The 24,060-nt window shown below is 27.7% G+C and overlaps 1 protein-coding gene across 1 annotated transcript in view; it reads left to right on the plus strand.

Moving 5' to 3' along the window:
- The window catches only part of LOC123295153 (G-protein coupled receptor dmsr-1-like), a 66,290-nt gene extending 45,555 nt beyond the window's left edge, over positions 1-20,735 (plus strand). Inside the window, exon 4 of the mRNA XM_044876384.1 lies at positions 20,520-20,735. Coding sequence (XP_044732319.1) covers positions 20,520-20,552 — 33 coding nt within the window. The 3' untranslated portion in view covers positions 20,553-20,735. The remainder of the gene's footprint in view (positions 1-20,519) is intronic.
- The last annotated feature ends 3,325 nt before the right edge of the window (positions 20,736-24,060 follow it).

Below are 24,060 nucleotides of genomic sequence, written 5' to 3' on the forward strand. Positions count from 1 at the left end.
TTAAATGCTTTTAATTTAATGTAGGTATTTGTAAATAAAACACTCATATTAATTAACATTATCTAGCTTTTAAAATCTTAGTGTGTGCACTTTGTTACTATTTAAAATTACGCAAAAGGTATATATTACACTAAACTGTTTAAATAATACAAATTTTGTACATAATATTAAATTTTTTTTAGAAGCTTGACTAAAGCGAATCGGTCAGTCTTCGTTATTTTATTCTTATTTTTTTAACATATTTTGAAATGTAAGATTTTTTCAAATATTTTTTTTATAAAATAAACAATTAAAAAGTTTAGCCGTAATATGTAGTATCCATATCATTTAGCCAACATTTTAAGTGATACAGTTTAAAATTTTGAAAATTTGTTCCAAGTTTCAAACTGTTACATTTTTGTGAAAACGTTATCAGATCTGAATCACACGTAGGTCTTTAAAAAAACAAGTCCTTTATAGTTTTATAAAATCATATGCTCAAAAATTTATATGATCTCTTCTTACCGGTCTTTGTCAATAGTTGAAAGTGCGACTAAAATTATTATTAATTATTTTTTTAATTTTATTTTTTATAGAAATTTTGAAAGGGTACAGTGATGCAAAAATTTTTTTTCAAGAAAATGTTTGGATTTGAAATACTCAAAAGCTTTTCTCTTCTTTAAAATGCATTCTTGATTCATGTTTAAACGAGTTTCTGGCATTTTAATTAAATTACGTAGTTTTGAGTAATTTTATAAAAAACTTAATATATTCTAGAAAAACCTTCGAATAAGTTTCGAAATTTTCTAAAACCAAAATAAATGGCAACCTTTCGACCGTCAATTAATAAATAATAAATGTGCTACTTTCTGATTTATTAAAAATAAAGCCAACCCTGATATTCAACACTGGCAGTGCATGATATTTGAACAATTCACTCAGTCAATTGTTTATTTTTACTTGTTTTCAACTATATTTAAAGAAAATAGAATCAAAAGGCAAAAATCATGGGACAAGGCCTAGAGAACAACAGATTAATAAAATCTAAAATTTCTAAAATCAGACCAAAAAGAGGACCCCGACTATAATGACGTTTTTATTTATCCTAACAATTTCAGATGAAAATATTTTTTTGTTTTCATACTTTTAAGAGCGCGATTCTGTACGTGTCGGGGTTTTAGTTTTCGTTTTACATCAGAATTCAAACGAAGAGGTATTTCAATTTTGTGTATTATTCAATGAAATTTTGAATTCACTATGAAAGAATAATTAGTACAAATAGTAGCTTAAACATACAACAGCATTTAAATGTAATACCTACATAACCAGGGATAATGAATATATGTATATAATATATATTTGGTGCATTATGCATGAAATTATAATATCCAATTACTTGAAATAACTACTTCACAAGCTATATATAATAACACTCAGCATGTATGCATAGAAAACCTCAAAACATCAAGTCAATCAAATATATCACATTATAAACTCTTCGAAGGTTTTGACGTCCCATTAATTATTAATTAAGAATTGAATTATTTCAAATGTATTGAAATCACCAGGGGCGTAGAAACAATTATAGGCCAATAGAATAAAAGGATTGTACGTTTTGCTGTCGGTTACAGGTCAGAAGTAGTTTTAATCTCTGGAAGGGGGTAGTCACATAATGAACACGTTGAGTCCGACCTGGGGACTGGAGTTATGAAACAAATTCGGCTAAAAACTTTTTTTTGCTTTCTTGTAAGCGATGTAACTCGTAAATGGTTCACTTTAGGATACTAGTGCTATAGAACTTTTTGTTCCTTAGATGTTTTTCTAAGGAGAAGAAAAAAAAACTAAGCGTCTTGAAAAATTCACAAGAGAAGGTACTAACTAATCAAAAAATACAAAAATATTTTATACCTTGAAAAAATTGAAAATTGTGTACTTTGTGAATCTCCCCACCCCTTGTTTATCGGTCGATATTATTCATTATCAAACTTCCTTTCAAATGCCAAAACCTTTTTTGATACCAAATTTTATTAGAGAGTTTACAGAATTTACTTACAGACCCATAAACGTATATATATATTTAAATTTTAACGATGGTCATTTTTGACATCTATTAGGTAGTATCCATGAGAATTTTTTCAAAATTCCATCATCAGTACAAAAGCAATATCTCCATTTTCCTTCGGCAATTTTCTAAAATTTGGTCATAATCCCTATTAAAGGGATTATGGTATTTTCTTTTACGTCAGCCTTTGTATGCGCATTAATTTCCCATCAGAACTAGCTACTCCACTGTTTAATACCTACAACAAGCTTTTAGGTACATAGGTAAAACAATTTCTACGAAGTATTTAATTCATTGTTCTACGAAGTGTTTAATTCTTTAGCTTGTATTCATAATCGTACTGAATAGCATTAATTGATTACATACAGATGTAAATTAGAGATAAGTGACTACCATTATATTTAAATTTTTGTTCAATTTGATGTGTTCCTGAATCTATGTGTCTGTCTTACTTGTTCAGAATATATTCCTAATCAATTTTTTATGTAATTCCGATAAGATATAAAAATTACTAGCTTTTTATATCCCATCGATGTTCAAAAAACTTTGCTCATTTGGTCTTTGGTCTTTTTGAAGGTAACACGTAAAACTCAATAAACATGAAATATTTTCGTTTGGAGGACATACACTTTAATGAGTAATAATTGTGTTGGGCGCGTAGACATATAAGAATAGAACACGCTAGAAACAGACGATCTTGTAAGTGGGATTCCAGACTCGGTAAAAAGAGAACGATGCTCTAACGCACGTTTTGTCTCTTTTTTGGGCGTGACTGACTGGCACACTTGTCCAAGACTGTTAATGCGCAAACGTAACTAACAAGAAACAAAACGTACGTCAGAGTATCGTTCTCTTTTTATCAAGTCTGGGCTGAACACACCCATTTCTTCAGTCTATTCTTATATGTCTATGGTTGGTCGCCACTGTTCGATTGTATGTGTTCCACAAACTGTCACCTTCTCTGAAATGTAATTCGATATACCATAAGAAATTTTTTCTTTCATTAAACAAATTTTAAGCCTTACAAAGCTACGGAAACTATAAAAGATGGCTTTAAAGCAGATTGGAATAATTAAAAAAATTTTAGGGTCTCACAAAAGTCATACCATACTGAGAAAATGGTCTTGGGTTCAGTTGTTTTAATCTTGAACTGTATGCCGTAAATGGATATTGCAGGATTTGCAAGTCTTAGATCAAGATTTTACTAATAATTAAGAGAGCTGAAAATCACAGAAGATAAAGCATTAGTTTCAAGTTTCACTGCAGTTTTTGCAATAATTAGTAAAAACAATTTGTGGCAATGTTAAATTCAATTTGTAACAAAACATGAGTAAAGAAATGAAAGCCAATTCTTTAATAGATTAAAGTGCATATATAACATATCATGACCACGGAAATTCAATGTAAAGTAGCCTCCCATATATAAAAGATATATTATGTTGTAAGGCTTACGAATTCTACTAATGTTCATACGATTTACGTTAAAGATATGTGACATTGTATCGTGTCAAACATTGTATATAGCTCCCTTAATTAACCTTGGCTTAGTTTTACAATCACAACGTTTTTAGTTCAATGCGTACCTACGTCAATTTTAATTTATCCATGAATCTGATTTATAGTTTTCTAAGATAAACCAAATGATAAGAAAAAGATATGTAATGGTGGTGTCTTTAGTGTTTGAACTTATTATCTTCAAAACATTTAACATTTCGAGAGATACTTAGTGATTGAATCAAGTGGAAAAAATTGTTTTTTATATTTATTTATTCTATAAAAAATTTGTTAAATGATCTTATAGGATGAGATTGATACTGCTATGGATCATAGTCTAAATCGTATTTCAAAAATAGGTTCTTGCTCCGTATATAGAAAAAAATTTGATGAGAAAAGTCATTTAAGTTACATTAGGTTCTAGAACTTCTATGTGAAGCGTGAGCCTCAACAGCAGTGAGTTAAATGGGAAAGGCTAACAACTTTTCAGGTTGGATGGATGAAACCTTTAAGATATGACTACCCCTTATCAATCCAATTACGACACAATATTACTCACATTTGCTGAGGAAAGCACTTTTTTGTTCTTAATATATAGGCTGATTCAATTCTGACAAGATAAAATTCAATCCTGACAGGATTGTTTTTTTGAGGAGATATTTGAGAGGATTGAGTTCCCGCAAAAATTTGTCTTCTCCCAAGGCTTCCCAACCTTGTGAAATCTCCTTATCAAACAAAAATGGAGCTTTTCTCAGATCTCTGTTTCAAAATAATATCTCTATCCTCTGTACAGTATACTGAAGCTGGTGGAAATGCCTTTGAAACATTTTTTTCACGCAATGCATCTAAGTAAGAGTTGTTATAGGTGTTATATGAAATTGCAAAAGTGACTTGTCTGTTGTATCGTGGCTTATTTGTTGTAATTCATCTATTCAACTAAGAAACTTCCACTCTCCAAGCGTCTTACAACTATCTCAATGCATATCGAAGGTTCAACACATGTATATAATACTTCTCACTTAGATGCATTGCTTAACGCATGTATTCTGTCATACTGGTGATATTTATATGCCTAGATGTAAATCGTACATTCTGTATATATATTTTATATTTGCATATAGGTCATATATTTCCCTGTTGTATGACGTGTAATATAATTAACTCAGTGACTAACAAATAATTACATTTATTTTAATATTTATTAAATAAAATAATTATACTCAACTTATTATATTATTTATATTATTTAATCTTTCATTGCTGTAAATAGCCAAGCTTAACCACTAAATTATAAATACGTATGCTAATTGGTAATATATTATGAACATGGTTGTCTGATATAATTAGGTAGGCATGTTTGAAAATGTAATATGTACCTACAACGTACATACATCATTATTTAATCATTCGAAGGAAGAATCGTTGATGGAACTAACAAAAGACGTTATTTTTGTTCGGTATTGTTGAATTTATTGCTCAAATGGGTAAAATTATACATAAATTTACCTTGTCAGGTGAGATTATTACTTTTCATAGTTAACTTCCTTCATTTGCAACTGTAACTCTTGCTTTAAATCAATGCCTTTGTCATTTACTTAACAAATGCAAAACATTAAAAAAAATTCTGCAGATTATTAATATTGATGAAGTATCGAAAATTCGGTAATTAAAATATAATATTCGATAATTCAAGAAGTATAGTAACTTTTGAAAAGACTATTCAATCTTTTTTCATAGTATCAATTTCATTAAAGTTGTTTCAAACGATTTCAAAGTTTGCACTGCTTAGAATAATAGAATAAGAGAGCAAAGAATGCCGTTTCATCCACGTAAATACAGCATTCGGTAACAGTGACTTTTAAGCTAATACGGTCGTGAGTTTATGAATCTCGTTCGCTCCTACCCTCGTTCATCATTGCTTAGTCTCGACAAGTTCGTTTCAAGCATTAATTAACTAAATAGATTAGGTATAAAGGCACAAATATGTACACGGTAAGAATTTTTTTTTTAGATGTCACTATGTCAGTATCAGCGTAAACGGTCACTATGTCAGTATCAGTGTAAACGACATACTGTATCGTTGTGAACGCCATATTGTACACTTTATTCAAGGAATAGTAACATTAACAATAGTTATGGCATACGAGTCAATACAGTATCGGTGCCAAGCCCGTACTGTTTGTGAATATCTACTATTCTACTGGCGAACGGTCACATTTCTTACCATGATAGTTCAAGTATTATTTCAACTTAAAAATGCCAGTATTACTTCAACCAAAACCCTCAACACGATTTTTTAATATTTTTAACACATTTGTGTAAAAAAATTGCCTATAATTATAAACTTTTTAACCAATTGTAATTTTGCTTGGACTGTACACCATTGGGTACTTGCCTATGCTCGTGGTTGTCTGATATTCATAATTGAATCTGACCGCAGCTTTACATTGGAGTAGTTTAGTATTCTGAGCACATAAATACTCTTATCGCATTTGGCAACCCTGTGATTATGTAAATATGGATTCATTTTACAGTTTTTTTTAATTTTGTTTAATATGTAAATATTTTTAATTAATTAATTTATAGTTAAATTTAAACTATACCATTTAAAAACATTTTTGTAAATTCCAAAATAAATAAATAAATATAAAATATAGCAACAAAAATACAAATTATAGTAACGTATATGATGATGTCGTTTAGGTGCGGAACCAGAAATTATTCTACCTTGAGGGAGAGCCATCGTAGAAGAGAAAAAAAAATTCCATTTTCAATGTTGTTGTTGTCATTACGTTCGTCACAATTTTTATTATTTTATTACCTTGTTCTATATCATTCTATTTTATGGATATGTGGAAAAATTCTCTCTTAATAATATATATCTCATGTTTGTATTTATTTTTTGCTTTTGTTTGTTCATACAGAAACATAAAAGAAAAGAAAAGGTCTTCATGTTATGAGAGTATATTTATTTTCTCCTGTATATTTTTTAAAAACAAGAAATTTATCTTGTAATGACATTGCAAAAAATTTTAAATTTCATTAGTTTTGTTTCATTAAAAAAAAAAGATAATAAATTGCATTATAAAAAGAAAAAATAGTTTTTCCTTGGTAATTACAATTCTATTCTTACGTTAAAAAATGTAATTCATCACTGCTAAATGAACTATAAATAATCTATTTTCAAGGAAGCACGTTCGATAAATTATACTCGATATGATGGGAGATTTCCATCCATTTATTACACTTTTCGGATTCTTAATTTACGATGCTGTTTATTGTTCGTAGTATCAATATTTTAAAGCGTTACAAACTTGGGATAAACTTAGTATACCTTGATATATTTCATATATACACGGTATAAAAAGTAGTACTCTTAATTGTTGTTGTTTAGTTACATAAAACGGTGCTTCAATAAAGGATTCAAGCAATTCATTATACGCTTTCTCTGTCTATAATAGGGCTTTTTGAAGAAATAAAAAGATTTTAATTACTCAGAAATTAAATATAATTTAATTATATATAAAGAAATATTATATTCTTCCAAGCTTAAAAAATTGTTTAATTAAAATTATAATGAAAATATTAAAAATATACTTGAATTAAATCATTGGCTATCATTCAAAAAATGAGAAAATAGTGGAAATTGTTTATTCAATTTTAATACTGAATTCTATTAGTATATGTACAATTATTGTAGAATATTATATATAGTATACTAGCTGCGCCCCGCGCTTAAAAGATTTTTTTCGTTAATCAAGCCTTCTTGAGAAAAATGTACTAAAAATGTATTTCGCCAACTTTTACAAAACCATTTAAAACACACGTTTCCTGTATGCCATCTTATAGAACCCGTGCATTTCTCCAAGATAAAAATTAGCATGTCATTTTCTACCCCTAAACTACCACAACGTAAGCAAAAAATCTTGTCGATCCCTTGCTCTATGAAATATTAAAACAAGTCTATCCCACGGGAACCATATCTTTTACCGGGATAAAAAGTAGCCTATGTGCTACTCTTTAAGACTAAAATTTATTTCTGTGCCAAATTTCATACAAATTCGTTTGGTAGTTTTTGCGTGCAAGAGTGACAAACATCCATCCATTTTGGGTCTTATATAGGCAAATGTTAGTCTTTCCTGAATGACTTTCCAAGTAGGGTTTTTAAGTTAATCATTTCATTTTAGAAGTATTTATAATTTTTATTGATCGTTAAAAAACAAAACCTGCAAAAAAATAAGAAATATGATAACCAAATGAAAAATCAATCAAGAAAAAACAAAAAAAGTGAGGAAAATGGATAAATAATGATTAAATTAGGTTCTTGGAGCTTGATTTATGACCTGAGATGCAAAATTCCATAAAATGTACGCAGTCCCTCGACTAAAATTCTATAAAGAAAATATCATAGCTATTTTTTATTGAATGGAATATGTAATAATAAGTATATAAATTTGTAAAATAGCGTTTGACTATAATAGTAAATTGTATAAAGTATTCAACTTTTGATTCTTTTTTTTTCAAAAGTAATAGAGCTTGCATAAAGAAATAAATTAAAATAATGATTGCATTTTTAACAAAATTGACTTCAAAGTGATGTATGTATGCCATTTATTATTTTTATTGTATGTGTTCTTTCGAAATTCATTTGAATGCATATAAGTCATAAAATATACAGTGTTTTATCATCCTTGGCCTTAGTAACTCACAAATATACCGACGAGTATATTAGAAAAAAATGTACCATTGTAGGTAATGGACTAAAAAGAAAATAATAATAAATAGTTATTAAAATACTTGTAAGATTGGAAACGAAAAACATGGTGCGCATGCAGCAGACACTATACTCTATTTATAGTTATGTGTTGCATGCGCTCCATGTTTTTCGTTTCCAATCTTGCAAGTATTTTTCTATTTATCTATCTATTAAGGTAAATTTTTTTTTAAATTTCCTGTTTTTTGGGATAATGTGCATTGTTATTCACTCCTTAGCTATGGTCCAAAATTGGTCAAGTCTCTAGCTCATCGGCAAGTTAGTTTAAAATCAATTACAATATTCCCCCAAAAGCTAGTTAATCAAAATACAAGTTAATAAATGGTCAATAATCTACGTTAGAGTTATACTGTACACTGAAACAATAATTTGAAATTTAATTCCGTTTTACTGAATACCAATTTTAAACACCTCAGTTTATATATTTATGTCCTATGATCCCGAGGGGGACGTAGGGTCTCACTTTTAAGGTTTCAGTATTGGTTGGGATTTAAAGTAGGGCGAGCTATTAACACACCGCTTCCCAAGTTTGCCTATGTACCTCAGTTTAACAGTTTAATATAAAATTGTTGAATAGAAACTATGTCTTCCGGAACGTTTGTAAGACACTGTACATTATCCCTATATATTATAAATGTGAAAGTAAGGATGCTTGTTTGTTTGTGTGTTTGTTACACTTTCAAACAAAAACTACCGAATGACTCATGAACTATAATTTATAAAGAGCTATTAAAAAATTGAAAAAATTAAATTAAGTCTTTCACATTTTTATTTTACCATCTATGAGCATCATTTGGAACAGAAATTACAGCTTCTATAAACGAGATACAATTCATAGCCACCAGTTATGAAACACTCAATTATTCAAGACTATATAAAATTTATAAAAAATTGAAATCTGTACATATATTTTACTTGTTTAAAACAATTTCTACCCCTATTTCCATTGTTATGGAAGGGGGGATATTAAAGGCAAGATAAGTGCAGCCTTTAGAGCGATGGTATTTACTTTTAAACCTAGCGAAGCAAGCTAGTGTCAAGCTAGTAATAATATAAGCCAGGCAATAGTAAACAGTAGGTAAATCTGCTTTATATGAGAATCATAGATTTCAATATATGCAGACAACATCAAGAGAACAAATATGTTACATACAAAGTGTTCCATTTAATTTGAGACAAAACTACAACTCAAAAAGGAAGGCAATAAAATTTTTAATATTCTTATTAGTGAAATAAGTGTTGGTACTTGCTTTTTTTTATTAAAGTCATTAATAGCCTTTTAGAATAAACTTTTTTCATTTTAATAGAGAAAGTATTTGTGTTTTCCAATATTTGAGATCAAAATACAAAAAAAAAGTCAAATTTTTTTCAAATTTCAGCTGAACGTTTTAGTTTTTCGAAATAATATTTTGAAAAAAAATTGTACGGCTTGTTAACACGAACAACTTTTCAACTTAACCAATGCCTTTATCTCTTTACAGAAACGAGTAAAGGTTGACTTGTAAAGTACCCTGTTAGATCAGATTAATGTAGGTACTGACTCAGATCAACTTTTTATGTTCCGACATTTTTTGTTACAATCTTTTCTGTTAAACCTTTTGCTTCTCTAGATATAGTTCACTCCTAAGTTAAATGGTACATTCTATATATTAATATATTACAATCATTTATTATATGTAAAGATGGTTCTTTTCTGTGTTTCTTTATGCACTCTTAATGCGAAATAGGAATGGATGCATACAATATATATATATATATATATATATATATATATATATATATATATATATATATATTATTTCTCAAGTCTGTTTTTCTCTTACATGGCGACATTTTCCTTATTCTTTTATAAAATTTCATAATTTAACCCTCATTTTCAAACTTATCGTGCTGGCTAATGACGAAAAATCAAATAATAGTCTCACGGTCTAAAAATGCACCGCTTCTGTTAAATTTGAGATTTAAAATCTCAAATCCACCATAACAAACCGCTGATGTTGATCGATTGAGGCAGTAGTTTCGGAGAAAAAAGTTATCTCTGATCGATTTTTGACGTTAAATCGCAAAATATTTGTCCAAATGTTAAATGTACCCGATTTTTTTTTTTTTTTTGGGCCAAAATTACCTTATATATTGAGTTTTATCGAAATTCGAAACGAAAAACTAATGTCGATTTTTTAGAATTTTTCTAAGGGGTACCCCTTAGAAAAAATCGAAAAATTAGTAAAAAATTTTTGTTTCGAAATTTGTTAAAAGTCCGTATATAAGATAACTTTGACCCATAAAATTCAAAAATCGGATTCATTTGGCGATTGAGGTAGTAGTTTCGGAGAAAAACGTTATCTTGGATCGATTTTTGACGTTAAATCGGAAAATATTTGTCCAAATGTTAAATGTACCCGATTTTTGAATTTTTTGGGCCAAAACTACCTTATGTAATGAGTTTTATCGAAATTGGCACCGAAAAATTAATGTCGATTTTTTGGAATTTTCCCTTAGAAAAAATCGAAAAATTATTAAAAAATTTTTTTTTTCGAAAATTGATAAAACTCAGTTTAAAAGATAACTTTGGCCCATAAAGTTTAAAAATCGGGTTTATTTGGTGATTGAAGTAGTAGCTTCGAAGAAAAAGATTATCACGTACAAATCCACTCGTATCTGGATAAAAAGACGCATAAACCTGAGACGACAGTCATTAATATTAAAAGACAACTAATGACTCTCCATTCGCATTTTACTCAGTTTCAGTGAAAGAAAGTTTCGAAAGACATCTCTTTTATTGAAAATACTGTGACTTAGATAGCAGCTTAAATATTTTCGGAGATGAAAACTTCTACTCATCAACTATTTTATGTTTCAACAGAATTTCCTCATTCTTTCGGTGAAAATACGAGATGGTTAGACTATTCAATATATTCCAACCTCGATTGAGATTTACATATATACCTAATAACACTGTTGATCATTTATTTTCCATTAATAAAATTGACAGAATGTAGACACATTGGCTAAAAAATACGGTTTTATTAGTCTCAGATGTATCGTAACAGAATAAAAACCACAAGGACGTAATTGCATAATGCATTTGTGAGTAATAGTATTATACTGTTTGCAAATAAATTTATTTGTACAAGTTACATATATATGTTTATATAAATCGCGTAACATATTATATCTACTTACATATAGTAAATACCCCAGAATGCCTTAAGGTAGAATACATTTTAATCACAAATAAGCGTATAACTCATAGACGTTTGAAATGATGATGATAGCCAAAGGGTTAACGATGATTAAAAAGTTACTTCCTTGCTTTAAGTGATTTGGTTTCCAGTCATTTTGAAAAAAAAAAACTAGTTAAAAAAGTATACTTATTTTTTTTAATGTAGTTTGGTAGCCAAAGCACTTAATTTAGAACTCAAATTTTTTTTATTTTATTGAAAGATTTTTCTCAAATAATGCACTTGATGAAAAATATTAGTTTTGCTTACCCCATTTTTTAAGAATAATTAATTACAATTATTCAAATTAATTAATTATCCATTCAAGTTAAATAAAGAAATATGAGTGAAGGTACAAAAATTCGCACATGGCTGAAATTTGGTATGATTTTTCAAAACTCCATCATAAGGGAAAAATTTACGTGGGGTCAAAGGTCACAAAAAACTAGTTTTTCGTGATTTTCAGCAAAACAGGAAGTTTTATTATAGAATTAGCGTTATGTTAAAATTATATGTCATGCCTTTTCCAAGCTGAATCAATTTTGAAGATCATCGAAATTTTTTGAATTTTTCTGGGTACGGAACCTTAAAATTGCACTTGAAACATAGCTTAGAACACTCCCCGTTAAATTAAACCAAAAAAAATCGGTTCATCCGTTTAGGTACTACGATGCCATAGACAGACACACACACATAGCGGTCAAACTTATAACACCCCTTTTTTATTTCGGGAGTTAAAAAACACCTTCGATGTCATTTTTGCGCTTCTTTAAACTTTAAATTCGTGATTTATATTGGAAGAAAGTCAATAATTTTAACTTTAATGGATGGTAATACATTATCTTTTTACTAAAAAAATTTTGATAATAGTCTAACTTTTTTATTAGCTGTGGAGTACCTAACGAATAAAGGTTAGCAAGTGAATGCCAAGTGAATGAAAATGTCAGAACCGTATATTAACTATTAGAAAACTACATTAACTAGGCTACTTACTCATTTTTGTGGTACATATTGTTGATATAATTAATAAATATCTGGATGACCGAGCTTTGCTCGGTTATTCGCCAATAGATGTCAGCAAGAGTCATATTTTTCACTTTAGACTACTCAAACGCCTCCTTTTTGTTATGTTATAATTTGCATTGTATTTCATTAACTACGTTATACACCAATAGATGTCAGCAAGAGTCATATTTTTCATTTTAGACTACTCAAACGCCTCCTTTTTGTTATGTTATAATTTGCATTGTATTTCATTAACTACGTTATACACCAATAGATGTCTGATGAATTTTTCATAAAAAGACGGATAAAACGACATTTCTGATAAATGAAACCTAGCTAGATCGACTTATCGCCCCAAAAAACCCCTACATACTCATTTTCATGAAAATCGTTGGAGCCATTTCCAAGATCGTTGATATATATATATATATATATATATATATATATATATATATATATATATATATATTTATATATATACAAGAATTGCTCGTTTAAATATATAAGATAAAATATTTAATTAGATAGTTATAATTATTATTAATTTATGTCTGACTTTTATATCATGAAAAGTAATTGATGTGGAAGAAACAATATTTAAACATATTTTAACAAGCAACAAAAACCATTTAAATAATTGGACAGGCAGTATTTATATACAGTGTGTTTTGGATTGTAGTCGCCTCCGAATTTTTGGAGCAGAGAGAGCAATTTAAATACATTCATATAAAAAATGATCAATAAAAGCAAATATTTCTAATTTTTGCACCAAAAATGGTATGTTTTACTCAAAAACTCCAGCTCATGGACAGCACGGTCGTCTTCTAGCTTGAAAACTTGCTTCTGAAACGTAAACTTTGTCTTTATAAAGTTTCAATCTCATAGAATGTAATAACATTCAAGTAACTGAAGGTGCATTTTCATCAAGATACATCACTCTACCCTATATAATTTTAAATATAAAACTAATACACATACTTTATTTATAATTATTATATTTACAATATTATAGTTTTATATATTATATAATTTATTAAAATATTAATTTTAATAAATGCCTACGTATATAGATAATTATAACTAAAATATTTTACACAAAATAATAAAATAAAACCACATTTATATATAAATAGGTAACGAAAATAAATTATATTATTTTTAATGGGGTGGTTATGCAAAAGCCAAATAAACAAGTTTACTAAAACGACAACTATGGTTTTATTTTTAGAAATATTAAAAGCAATAACTGAAAAACTATTTTTAAACATCATTTAAAAATTAAAATTAACATATAAAACTGGTGGATTAAATCGCACCGTGCGTGAGTTTTATTGGAGGCGTTTCCATGGTAACGATACACTACTTTAATTATAGAATTGTATGGATGCATATATAATTGTATGGATTGCATTTATGACTTATATTGAAAATTTAATATTATTGTCTCACAAATTTAAATAAATAATTATGATAATTTACATTTGAAAATTAATATTTGTGCAATTTGATTTCTTATTTTCACAATTTTTATTGCATTAAGTTTAATTTAATAGTGTTTTTCAATAAGTTTAATTTGACATTTGCTATAACATTAAGATGTAAAGAATTGCAAATTAGTCATAACAGCCTTCTTTATCGCCAAAAGTTTCCACTGGAAGCGCTGGCATCGATTTTATTGTCCCTACCATGACTACGCACGCAACGAATATACTTCTTAATGCATTATATATTTTATTGCCAAGGGGTTTTTGTTTTTTTCATGGGAGCTGTGAAAAGTATTAATTATCGCTAACATGCATGATATTTCGGCATGAAAATGGCGCAGGGGAAATTAAGTAGTTGAGACCTTCAAACAGTTCTTTAAACCAACGAAACCTGCATAAAGAATTTAAACACTAAGATGAATTTACAGAGGCTCAAAAAGTAAACAAATACTTAAAAACTGCGCCATGATATTTTGGCATAAAATAGAGGGAAAAGGGCTGGAAAATTGACACCCTCAAAAGACAATTTTTTGGTATTAAATTATACAAACCAACTCGCTTCAATAAAATCTAATAATCTGGTAAGCAATCCTCTATAATGAATTTCAGCTCATTTTAACAACAAGAGCCTAAATGCCGTCGCAGAAAAATCATACCAACTCTATCCAGTAGTTTTTGTAAGAGACTAATAGGGAAGACAATTTCTAATAATGAAAAAACTTTTTCTCGAAAAAATTCCGATGTTTTAGTGTTCAAAATCGCCAAATTAACTAATAAAAATAAGTTAATTTGTCGAATATATCTATTTTGGGACGCCGATTGGCCAAAAATGCTTTCAACACAAAACACGATCCAGAAAAAAGACCGAAATTTTGTTACCTCTTGAAATTTTTTACCAACTTTTCACATAATCTATGCAAATCTTCTTGATATAAAATATAATATGAAAGAGATGTTCAATAAAATTCAGACAATTATACACACACAAAAAATCCTTTAACATAACCCGTCATTTACCCTCCATACCTTAACGAAAAAACCCTATAAAAAATATATTCTTATTTTATCACATTTATTTTCTTCTTTAAAGAAATTGATTCATTTTTCATTTCAATATAAGTTTTAAACGTCAAGGGAATTGATTTGTCTTATTCAACAAATAAATTATATAACGTTATCGTAATCAATATACTAAATAATTTCATTAATTTAATTCCATGCGTATTTGTGAACTTTATACATTAGCTTGCAAATAATATTGAATATCACAATGACATTAATATTAAACTTTCAATCCTATTGTCAAATTTTACTTTGTTTGAATTGTACAAGGTGTTCAAAAATGTGGATTTCCATATAAACAAATAAACAACTTTTTATACCATTTTCTCGTAAACATTACTGTTTACCCGTGAAGGGGTAAAAAAGGGATAAAAGATATGGAGTTAAAAATTGACAGGTAGATTCAAGTAGTGGACAAAACATACTCAAAAACGAAAAAAATTCTAGAAAATACTTTCAAAAAGTTTAAAAATATCCGAAAACCATATTTCATTCGCCATAATTGTGTTGGTTTTTTAAACTATTTTAATTTGGAAAAGTAATGCATGTATTGCCATTTAATACTTTATATATAGGGTATTTCAACAATTAACTCAATTAATTGATTGCTTTCACTGGTTTTTTCTAAGAACTGCTTCTTTTTTATACACTGAATATAATATTATACTTAACGGTAGGTTAAGTATAATATTATCTTATATATTTAAACGAGCAATTCTTGTATATATATATATATATCTACGATCTTGGAAATGGCTCCAACGATTTTCATGAAAATGAGTATGTAGGGGTTTTTTGGGGCGATAAGTCGATCTAGCTAGGTTTCATTTATCAGAAATGTCGTTTTATCCGTCTTTTCATGAAAAATTCATCAGACATCTATTGGTGTATAACGTAGTTAATGAAATACAATGCAAATTATAACATAACAAAAAGGAGGCGTTTGAGTAGTCTAAAGTGAAAAATATGACTCTTGCTGACATCTATTGGCGAATAACCGAGCAAAGCTCGGTCATCCAGATTTTACTTAATTATATGGTTATAATATTATATGGATTAAGAGCCAGGCCAAAAAAATTTCGTTGAATTTACTAAAGCTTATAATTTGAGTATTGATTATAGTAGCTGTGTACACAAACATACTGCGTTCAGTCAAGCGAACGAACGACAAAACAGGGGTCAGATCTATAGAAACGGTTTTACGTGGTACTGAAATGAATTTACTAAAGCTGAAAATTGTTATACAAATTGTATATTGTACCACGGAAATCATAAATGAATCTTATTGAATGAAATGAATCTGACTGACCAGCCCTGTTCTAACATTTAACTGACTGAATGTCATAGCTGTTATCTATATGCAATGTACAAGCTGTATAACAATTTTTAACTTTAATAAATTCTTTTAAATCCCACGGAAATAATAAATGAATCTGATGTATTTATTGTTCATAAATAAGGGCTGACTGACCAGCCCTGTTCTAACACCTAGCTGACTGACAATCATAACTGTTATTTATATGCAATATACAATCTGTATAACAATTTTTAGCTTTTTTAAATTCATCTTAGTACCACGTAAAACTTAACCGTTTCGATGGCATATATCTGACTCCTGTTTTATTGTTCGCATGACTGATCGCAGTATGTGTGTCCACACTAGAACAAATCTTCAAATTATCAGCTTTAGTAAATTCAACGAATTTTTTTGGCCTGGCTCTTCCATTAGTATAGTATGAATAATATATACAATCTACATAAAAAATGTACACCAAATTCAAATAACTATATAATGATGATTTTATCACATAAACAATATCCACTAAAGTCATAAAAATTACAAAAATGGTTTTGACATTTTATTAACATTTATATGGAAAATATTTCATATAAATATAAAACATCGTTATTTACTACCCTTTTTATATACCCTGTATATGAAATATACCAAGGTATACTAAGTTTAGTCCCAACTTTGTAACGCTTAAAAATATTGATCCTATGAACAAAATTTTGGTATAGGTGTTCCTAAAATCACCTAATTGGTCCATTTCCGGTTGTCTGTCTGTCGCCAGTCTGTCGTCTGTTATCACGATTACTCAAAAGCGAAAAGAGATATCAAGCTGAAATTTTTGTAGCGTGCTGAGGACGTAAAAAGTGAGGTTGAATTCGTAAATGAGCAACATTGGGTCTTGAGTCCATAGGACCCACCTTGTAAACCGTTAGAGATAGAATAAATGTTTAAATGTTCCTTATAAAAAAATAAACAACTTTTGTTTGAAACATTTTTCATAAATATCACTATTTAAACGTGAGAGCGCATATTATGCGCAAATTGTAGTATTATAAGGGTTATATGTATGTGACAAGTATGTATGTGTTATGTGACACTGTCTATACATGGTATTTCAACAATTAACTCAGTCAATTGTTTGTTTTCTCTTGTTTTTATATTAAATAATATTTTCATATATTTTCATTTACAATGAAAAACAATGATGATAAATGAAAGTGTGTACTTCATATTTTTCTTCTTGTTTTTTTTTTTTTTTTTTGCAATGTCATAATATTTCATGAAAATACAAAAAAATAAAAGAGTTTTAAACAAATAACTGTAAGCTCTATCATAATAATAATTTAATAAATGAATATTTTTATTATTTTAAGCCTACAATGTAACAAATAATATATTTAATAATATAAACACACTATTATTGTTTTTAATAATACTTATGACTGACATTAAAAATACTTAGTTTATTATTATTATTTATTGCCTATACATGAAATTTATTTGTTGTGGAAATAGTGTTACAGTTGACTGGTCACATATGTAACAAATCTCAAACATTGCATAGTCCATATCACAATTTTTTTAGATATGTGAAATACATGACTTGTATGACTGGTTTTTCAGTGTTTTTTTTATACAATATGCGTTATATGTTAAACATTGTACAACTTGATCATATATACAGGATGTGTTAGATTACTTCAAACAGTTTGAAGCACGTTTTTACAACTACCTGAACTAAAAAGTAGAAAATAACTTCTATAAGTTCAAAATAGTTCAGTGAATTAGAAAAAAAATCATTTTATTATAAAAAAGCGTGGTGCTAGATTTAAGTTACCTACTATATATATTTTATTCACAAATATTAGTAAAAGCGGAGTCATTTTAAAATATCTTAAAAAGCACCCCATGCTTTTTTACGATAAAATGATTTTTTTCAATCACTCTATTTTTTTGAACTTATTGAAATTATAGTTAAAAAACCGTGGTTTTTAGTATTTTTAAAACTAATATTTATTTACTACCTTTTAGTTCCGCTAGCTACAAAAAAAAGGTTCTTACTTTTTAAATTAATATTAATTAATATCTATAATTAATATGGAATGTTATCTGCGCTTCCACCATCAAAATTTTTTAGTTAATCGTTAATTCTGAATGTTCTGATAAGGATAATCGGATATGATTATTATATTATTGTTGGTCCTTGATAAGTATGAGAAGTTTCAATTCAATTCGACGTTTTGGGTGTGGGTGAAAATTACTTTCAAAGATTCCGTTACATATAGCTACATGGATAGATACATACCAAGCTAATAAAAGCGTGTTAATTAAGACAATGTTTAATTAACTATTCTGTGCCAGTGAGTGTAAGTACTAACGTTCAAAATTCTCATCGACCAAAAATCAATTTATATCTCGTAGATATTAACTTTAATATCAAAATTTGAATTGTTCATAAAATGTCAATTTTTGTATTTTAGAACTTGAACGTTAAATATATCTCTGTAAATATCCATAAATATAAAAATTTCGATTTCTTGTCCAAACAAACTCCAAAACCTAACGAAGCCTGACCAACATTTCAGTATACATTATCAATAACTTTTTTAAAGCTCTAATTCGGTGCTACTATTAATTAAATGTTATATACTTATGCATAAACTAATCTAAAATGCGAACTTTACATACTGTCCAAAAAATTTTTAATTGTAAACCGTAAAATCATGATCATTAATAAAAAAAATGTCAAATGTTTATTTACATAATACATAATATTTTCATAAACTTTAAAATGAGAACAGAGTCAATAAATTGATTTATGATTTTTCAATATTTTACCTTAATTTTGCATTAAATAGCATTTAAATATTATTATTAGTATTCATAACGATACCTATCGAACTGAAAATAATTAATAATAACATATTCAATAATTCATTTGGTATTTTACACTTCACGAATAATTAATAACTTAAGGTAGTTGGGGCATGCGATTAATTTTAAGATTTACGATTTTTAAATATGCTATTATTTTGTTTGTACAATTCATTAAGCAAAATAATATCCTAATATAATAAAAATTATTTTTATAAAAATTTGTTAATGTAAGTACAGTTTCTATTGTACTAAATTTTCTCCTGAATCACTCATTGGTCATGCTATTTTTAACAGACTTCAAACAAAAAAGTAGGAGGTTCCCAATTCGACTGTATTTTTTTTAGTGTTCTTACCTCAGAATTTTCGACTGGGTGAACTGATATTGATTATTGTTTTTATTTAAAAGCTGGTGCTTTTCGTGTGGTTCCATTTCAATTTGGTCCAGTTCTGTATAAATGGCATCTTTGAGGAAACCATATAAGTCTTAAATATGCAAAAAAAATTTCTGCGCGAAAAATGGGCGAATAACTCAATATCACGCCGATCGATTTCGATTATTCTTTTTTTAGTGACAAACTAGTAAGTGTACTTAGATTCACTAAAAATCAAAAAATCAAAAACTTTTAACAACAAAAAAACCAACTTCAAAGATTGAAACAAATTTACAAAATATTGTTGCTATTTCGATACACAAATTTATATTTTATGTAATACAATCCAAATTCAATATTTAAGGCAGGGCTTTTAATTGTCCTACGACTTTTTGTTTTTTGATTGGAGATAATGTTACTTGCCATTGGTAAATTTGCCCAAAAAATTTAATTCACCGTATTCGAGAGAAAATTAGTATAAATTCTGACGTTAATTATTTTAATCATCTTAAATTCCAGAAAGTTTTGTAATTTAATTATAATTATAATTTAATATAATTTAAAAAATTATCAACTGTGGAAAATTTGATCAAATTTTTTTGGCTGCAAAATCTTTTAATTCAAATAATAAATTTTTTAACTTGCAAGTTTTAAATCAAAATAATAAACTTAAAAAGACTTTATTTTGAAGTTTAATCTAACACCAACAACCTTAAGGTTTGCGGTTACTAATAAATCTATAATCAAAGCAACCATTTTCAAAAAATTAACTACAAACCTTAAATTTTCATAAATACGGTGATGAAAAATAAATTTATTTTTATAAATTTATAAACAAAGTAATATTTTATTGAAATTAATTACATATTTGTTTATTTTTAATTTAATTTTTTTAGATGCCAATATCGCATTTTCGATGGCGTAGGTGAGATCTGGACTATGGCTTATATTGTGATGCAGTATTTCGAAAACGTTTTTACACAATTTTATTTTTTATTAGTAAAAAAATACCATCGTCCGATAAAAAAAGAAAATACTTATTTGAACGAAAATATTTTTAGTTACAATATTCAGTATTGAAAAAAACTATAAATTAGTTTCTTTCGTAAGAGCCCATGCTGAATATTCAAAATTGAAAAATATTTTTCGTAAGAAAATTATGGCGAACACTAATTGATATGAATATTTATAGTCTTAAATATGTGTATACTTTAAATGTTTTTATACAAAATATATTGACTATTAGTTATAAAATTTATATTTATTCTACGAAAATATGTGTTAAATATTTTGTAAATTTTAATCCATTTGTTAATAAATTTTAATAATATTAATTTATTTTTATACTGTATAAAAATATTAGAAATTATTTGTTAATAAATATGTTACTGGGAAAATTAATTGAAAACAATTTATAAGAAAGTTTATTTTATGCGTTTTATATCTCTTCTTCTTGGAAAAAAAATAGTCCAATCTGATATCGGCAGGTCTCAATAAACTCTCGCACTTGCAGCTATGTATATATATTCACGTCAGGGGATTATTAACAACAGTTTAATTCGTCTGGCGATTTGCAAATATTTTAAATATAATTTAAAAAACATGCCATACGAATTTCAGAACGCCTAAAGTATATTTTTGATAATTATTAAATATATTTAGGGGGGTCAGATTACACTATACAACCCAAAAATAGTCGGAGATAATAGTTCCAGATAGTCATCACCGACTGACATCTTCAAAATGGTTCGTTTCCATAATGCCACAAGTCACAAGTGCACTTTTTGAAAGTGAACTCGTGACTTTTGTAAAAGTTGTTTTTATACCTGTGGGTAGCACACATTTAAAAAATAAGCTAGTGTAACGCCACTTTCTCATAAATTGACAGTGAGCTATTCAGGCTTCCGTATATTCATGCTATTGGAAAGAAAACTTATAAATCATTGATTAATTCAAAATTTTGTTTTTAATTTATAATATTTTAACACATAACTAACAAAAAAAGTTTTATTTAAAATTTTTATCTTAATATTTAGAAGTTAAAACCCTGTGAGAACTACATACAAAATTCATCTGATTCCCTAGATAGATCAATAGTCTCGAAATGTCTTAAATATAATGAATCGTGTTTGCTTTTCTTTCAATAAATTTAACTATTCTTATAATTCTATGAACAATGTATTTATTTATACTTGATAGTACTCATTACTATTCAATTTTCTCCATATATGAGCCAATGGAGCCAATGAAGTGAAGAGTAATACCAAGAATTGCATCTAATTATTTATTTCCTAGAATCTTGATTTCATGAAAACATTTGTTTGGTTTACCAGTAACATATAATGGCATACATTGAATAAAAATAATGGGTATAGAAAAATATTGTATGAATGATTTCAATTTAGTGGAGAGCCTTAAGATTTATACCTCGGAATTCAAGAAAAGTCAATGAATCTTTATAAAAACTAAGCGACTGTATTGTTTAAAGCTTACTTAAAAAGTTAAAAACAAAAATTTATGTGATCTTGTCCAAGGGTTGGGAGCCAAATCTTCTTGAGTGTGGAAAAATTTATGCTGAAAATGACAACGGGAATCAATATAGAAATGAATTCTTAGCAAAAAGTGTCTTTGAAACATATTTCGAAAAGTCAATGCTGTTCGAGTTATTGGAAATTGAAATTCGGAGTATTTAACGTCACATAATAGAAAATTTGAAAAGAGTAAATCGTGCACTTTTTAAATTACTATAAAAAAACCATGAAAATGAAAAAAGTTTCAAGTCATTTACATGAAAATTGACGGAGTTATAATGAAAATTGATACCTTTCTTTTTATTATCCAGTACAAAAACTGATGAATTCACCTCGGGAATCAAAATTAATACCGCTTTCCAATCAACTTTATTTAAGTACTGGCAATAGGCTCATGAAGTTCTAGCAGTTTCGGATAAATGGTTTTTGAAATATTGCAACATAAATGCAAAAAAATTTTTTATCCTATACCGATTTCCGTTATTATTTTCAGCATAACTCCCATTCAGGAGTAACTCCCACTTTCTGGGCAAGATCGCACAAATTTCTGTTTTTAACTTCTTTAAGTAAGCTTTAAACAATGCAGTCGCGCAGTTTTTATGAAAGATTCGTCGGCTTTACCTGGATTCCGTAATTTTATGATATTTATACCTTACGGCTCTCTGTTAATTATAATTATGCTAACTGTAAGTGATGAAAATATAACCATCACTTCCACATTATATAAAATAATATAGAATGTATATTACTTATTGACTTAATAACAATCGTTATTTTAAATGTTTCATTGTATACTTAACCTATAATATAAAATATATTATAATGTATAATGTTAAAATAGATATTATTTATTTACTTACTATAATTAAAATGCGTGAAATATATTTCAAATAAAGTATGAAAAAAATATTAATAATGCATTTTATTTGTTTTTTTTTTATCAACAATTTTTCAAGGTTTTAAGATCCTGTAAAATATATTGTTCTATCTGCTGTTTTGAATCAAGATTCCGTAACACAAATCAGGGAGAAAGATATTGACTCTTAAAATTGAAATAATTCCTACAAGGTTTCTTCAACATTGCTTCGTGAAATATGGACAGGTAAGTTTGGAGGTGGGGGATCTAGCCCCATAAATTTCGTTCATCTTTCTTAAGTTAGACGTATAAATCGTCTCCAAAGTTTTTCGAAAAAGCATGAAGGATCGATTTAAATACTGATATTATAATTAAAATTATCGATATAAAAACAAAAATTATTTATAAAAACAACTTTAATTGAATCATTTTTGCATACAATCAATAATTCTGATACATAACATTTTTTCATATTTTGCTCTCTAATTAATATATTTTCGAGACCCAAAATTGTAGTTTATGATCTAAAATAACAATATTTAAGTCGTTATTAGAATGGATTACGATGGACCAATTGTTATTTTTGTAGTCTTGGATATTATTAAAATGAGTTTTCATTTTGAAGTGAAAATTTGTATGGACGAGTTTATCATACAACGTTACCATCATCGTCAGCAAAATTTCTAAAAGCTTTAAATATAGTTCCAGATTACTACTTTTTGTTTTTGTTTACTTTTAATCATGTATACGATATTTATTTACATCATGGTCTCTCGAATATAATTGATGATTTTTATATGATACATACAGGGTAAACTTAATATTGACAAATATCTTGTCTTGTAATCTTAAATAAAGAAAATTGAAAAAAATAGTTCCAGATATAACACCGTAACCTAAGACACTAAGCTTTCATTACCTTAAATTGATTTCTTGCATTCCTTATCTAATAACAAAAAAAAATACTGGTTTCATTCATTCTTTTTAATCCAAATATAATTAGGTATTTTCTACTAATCGCGAATCATGTGCTCTCTGCATTGTAAACAA

The sequence above is a fragment of the Chrysoperla carnea genome, chromosome 3 (genome assembly GCF_905475395.1).
Source record: "Chrysoperla carnea chromosome 3, inChrCarn1.1, whole genome shotgun sequence".
In the NCBI taxonomy this organism is placed as follows: Eukaryota; Metazoa; Arthropoda; class Insecta; order Neuroptera; family Chrysopidae; genus Chrysoperla; species Chrysoperla carnea.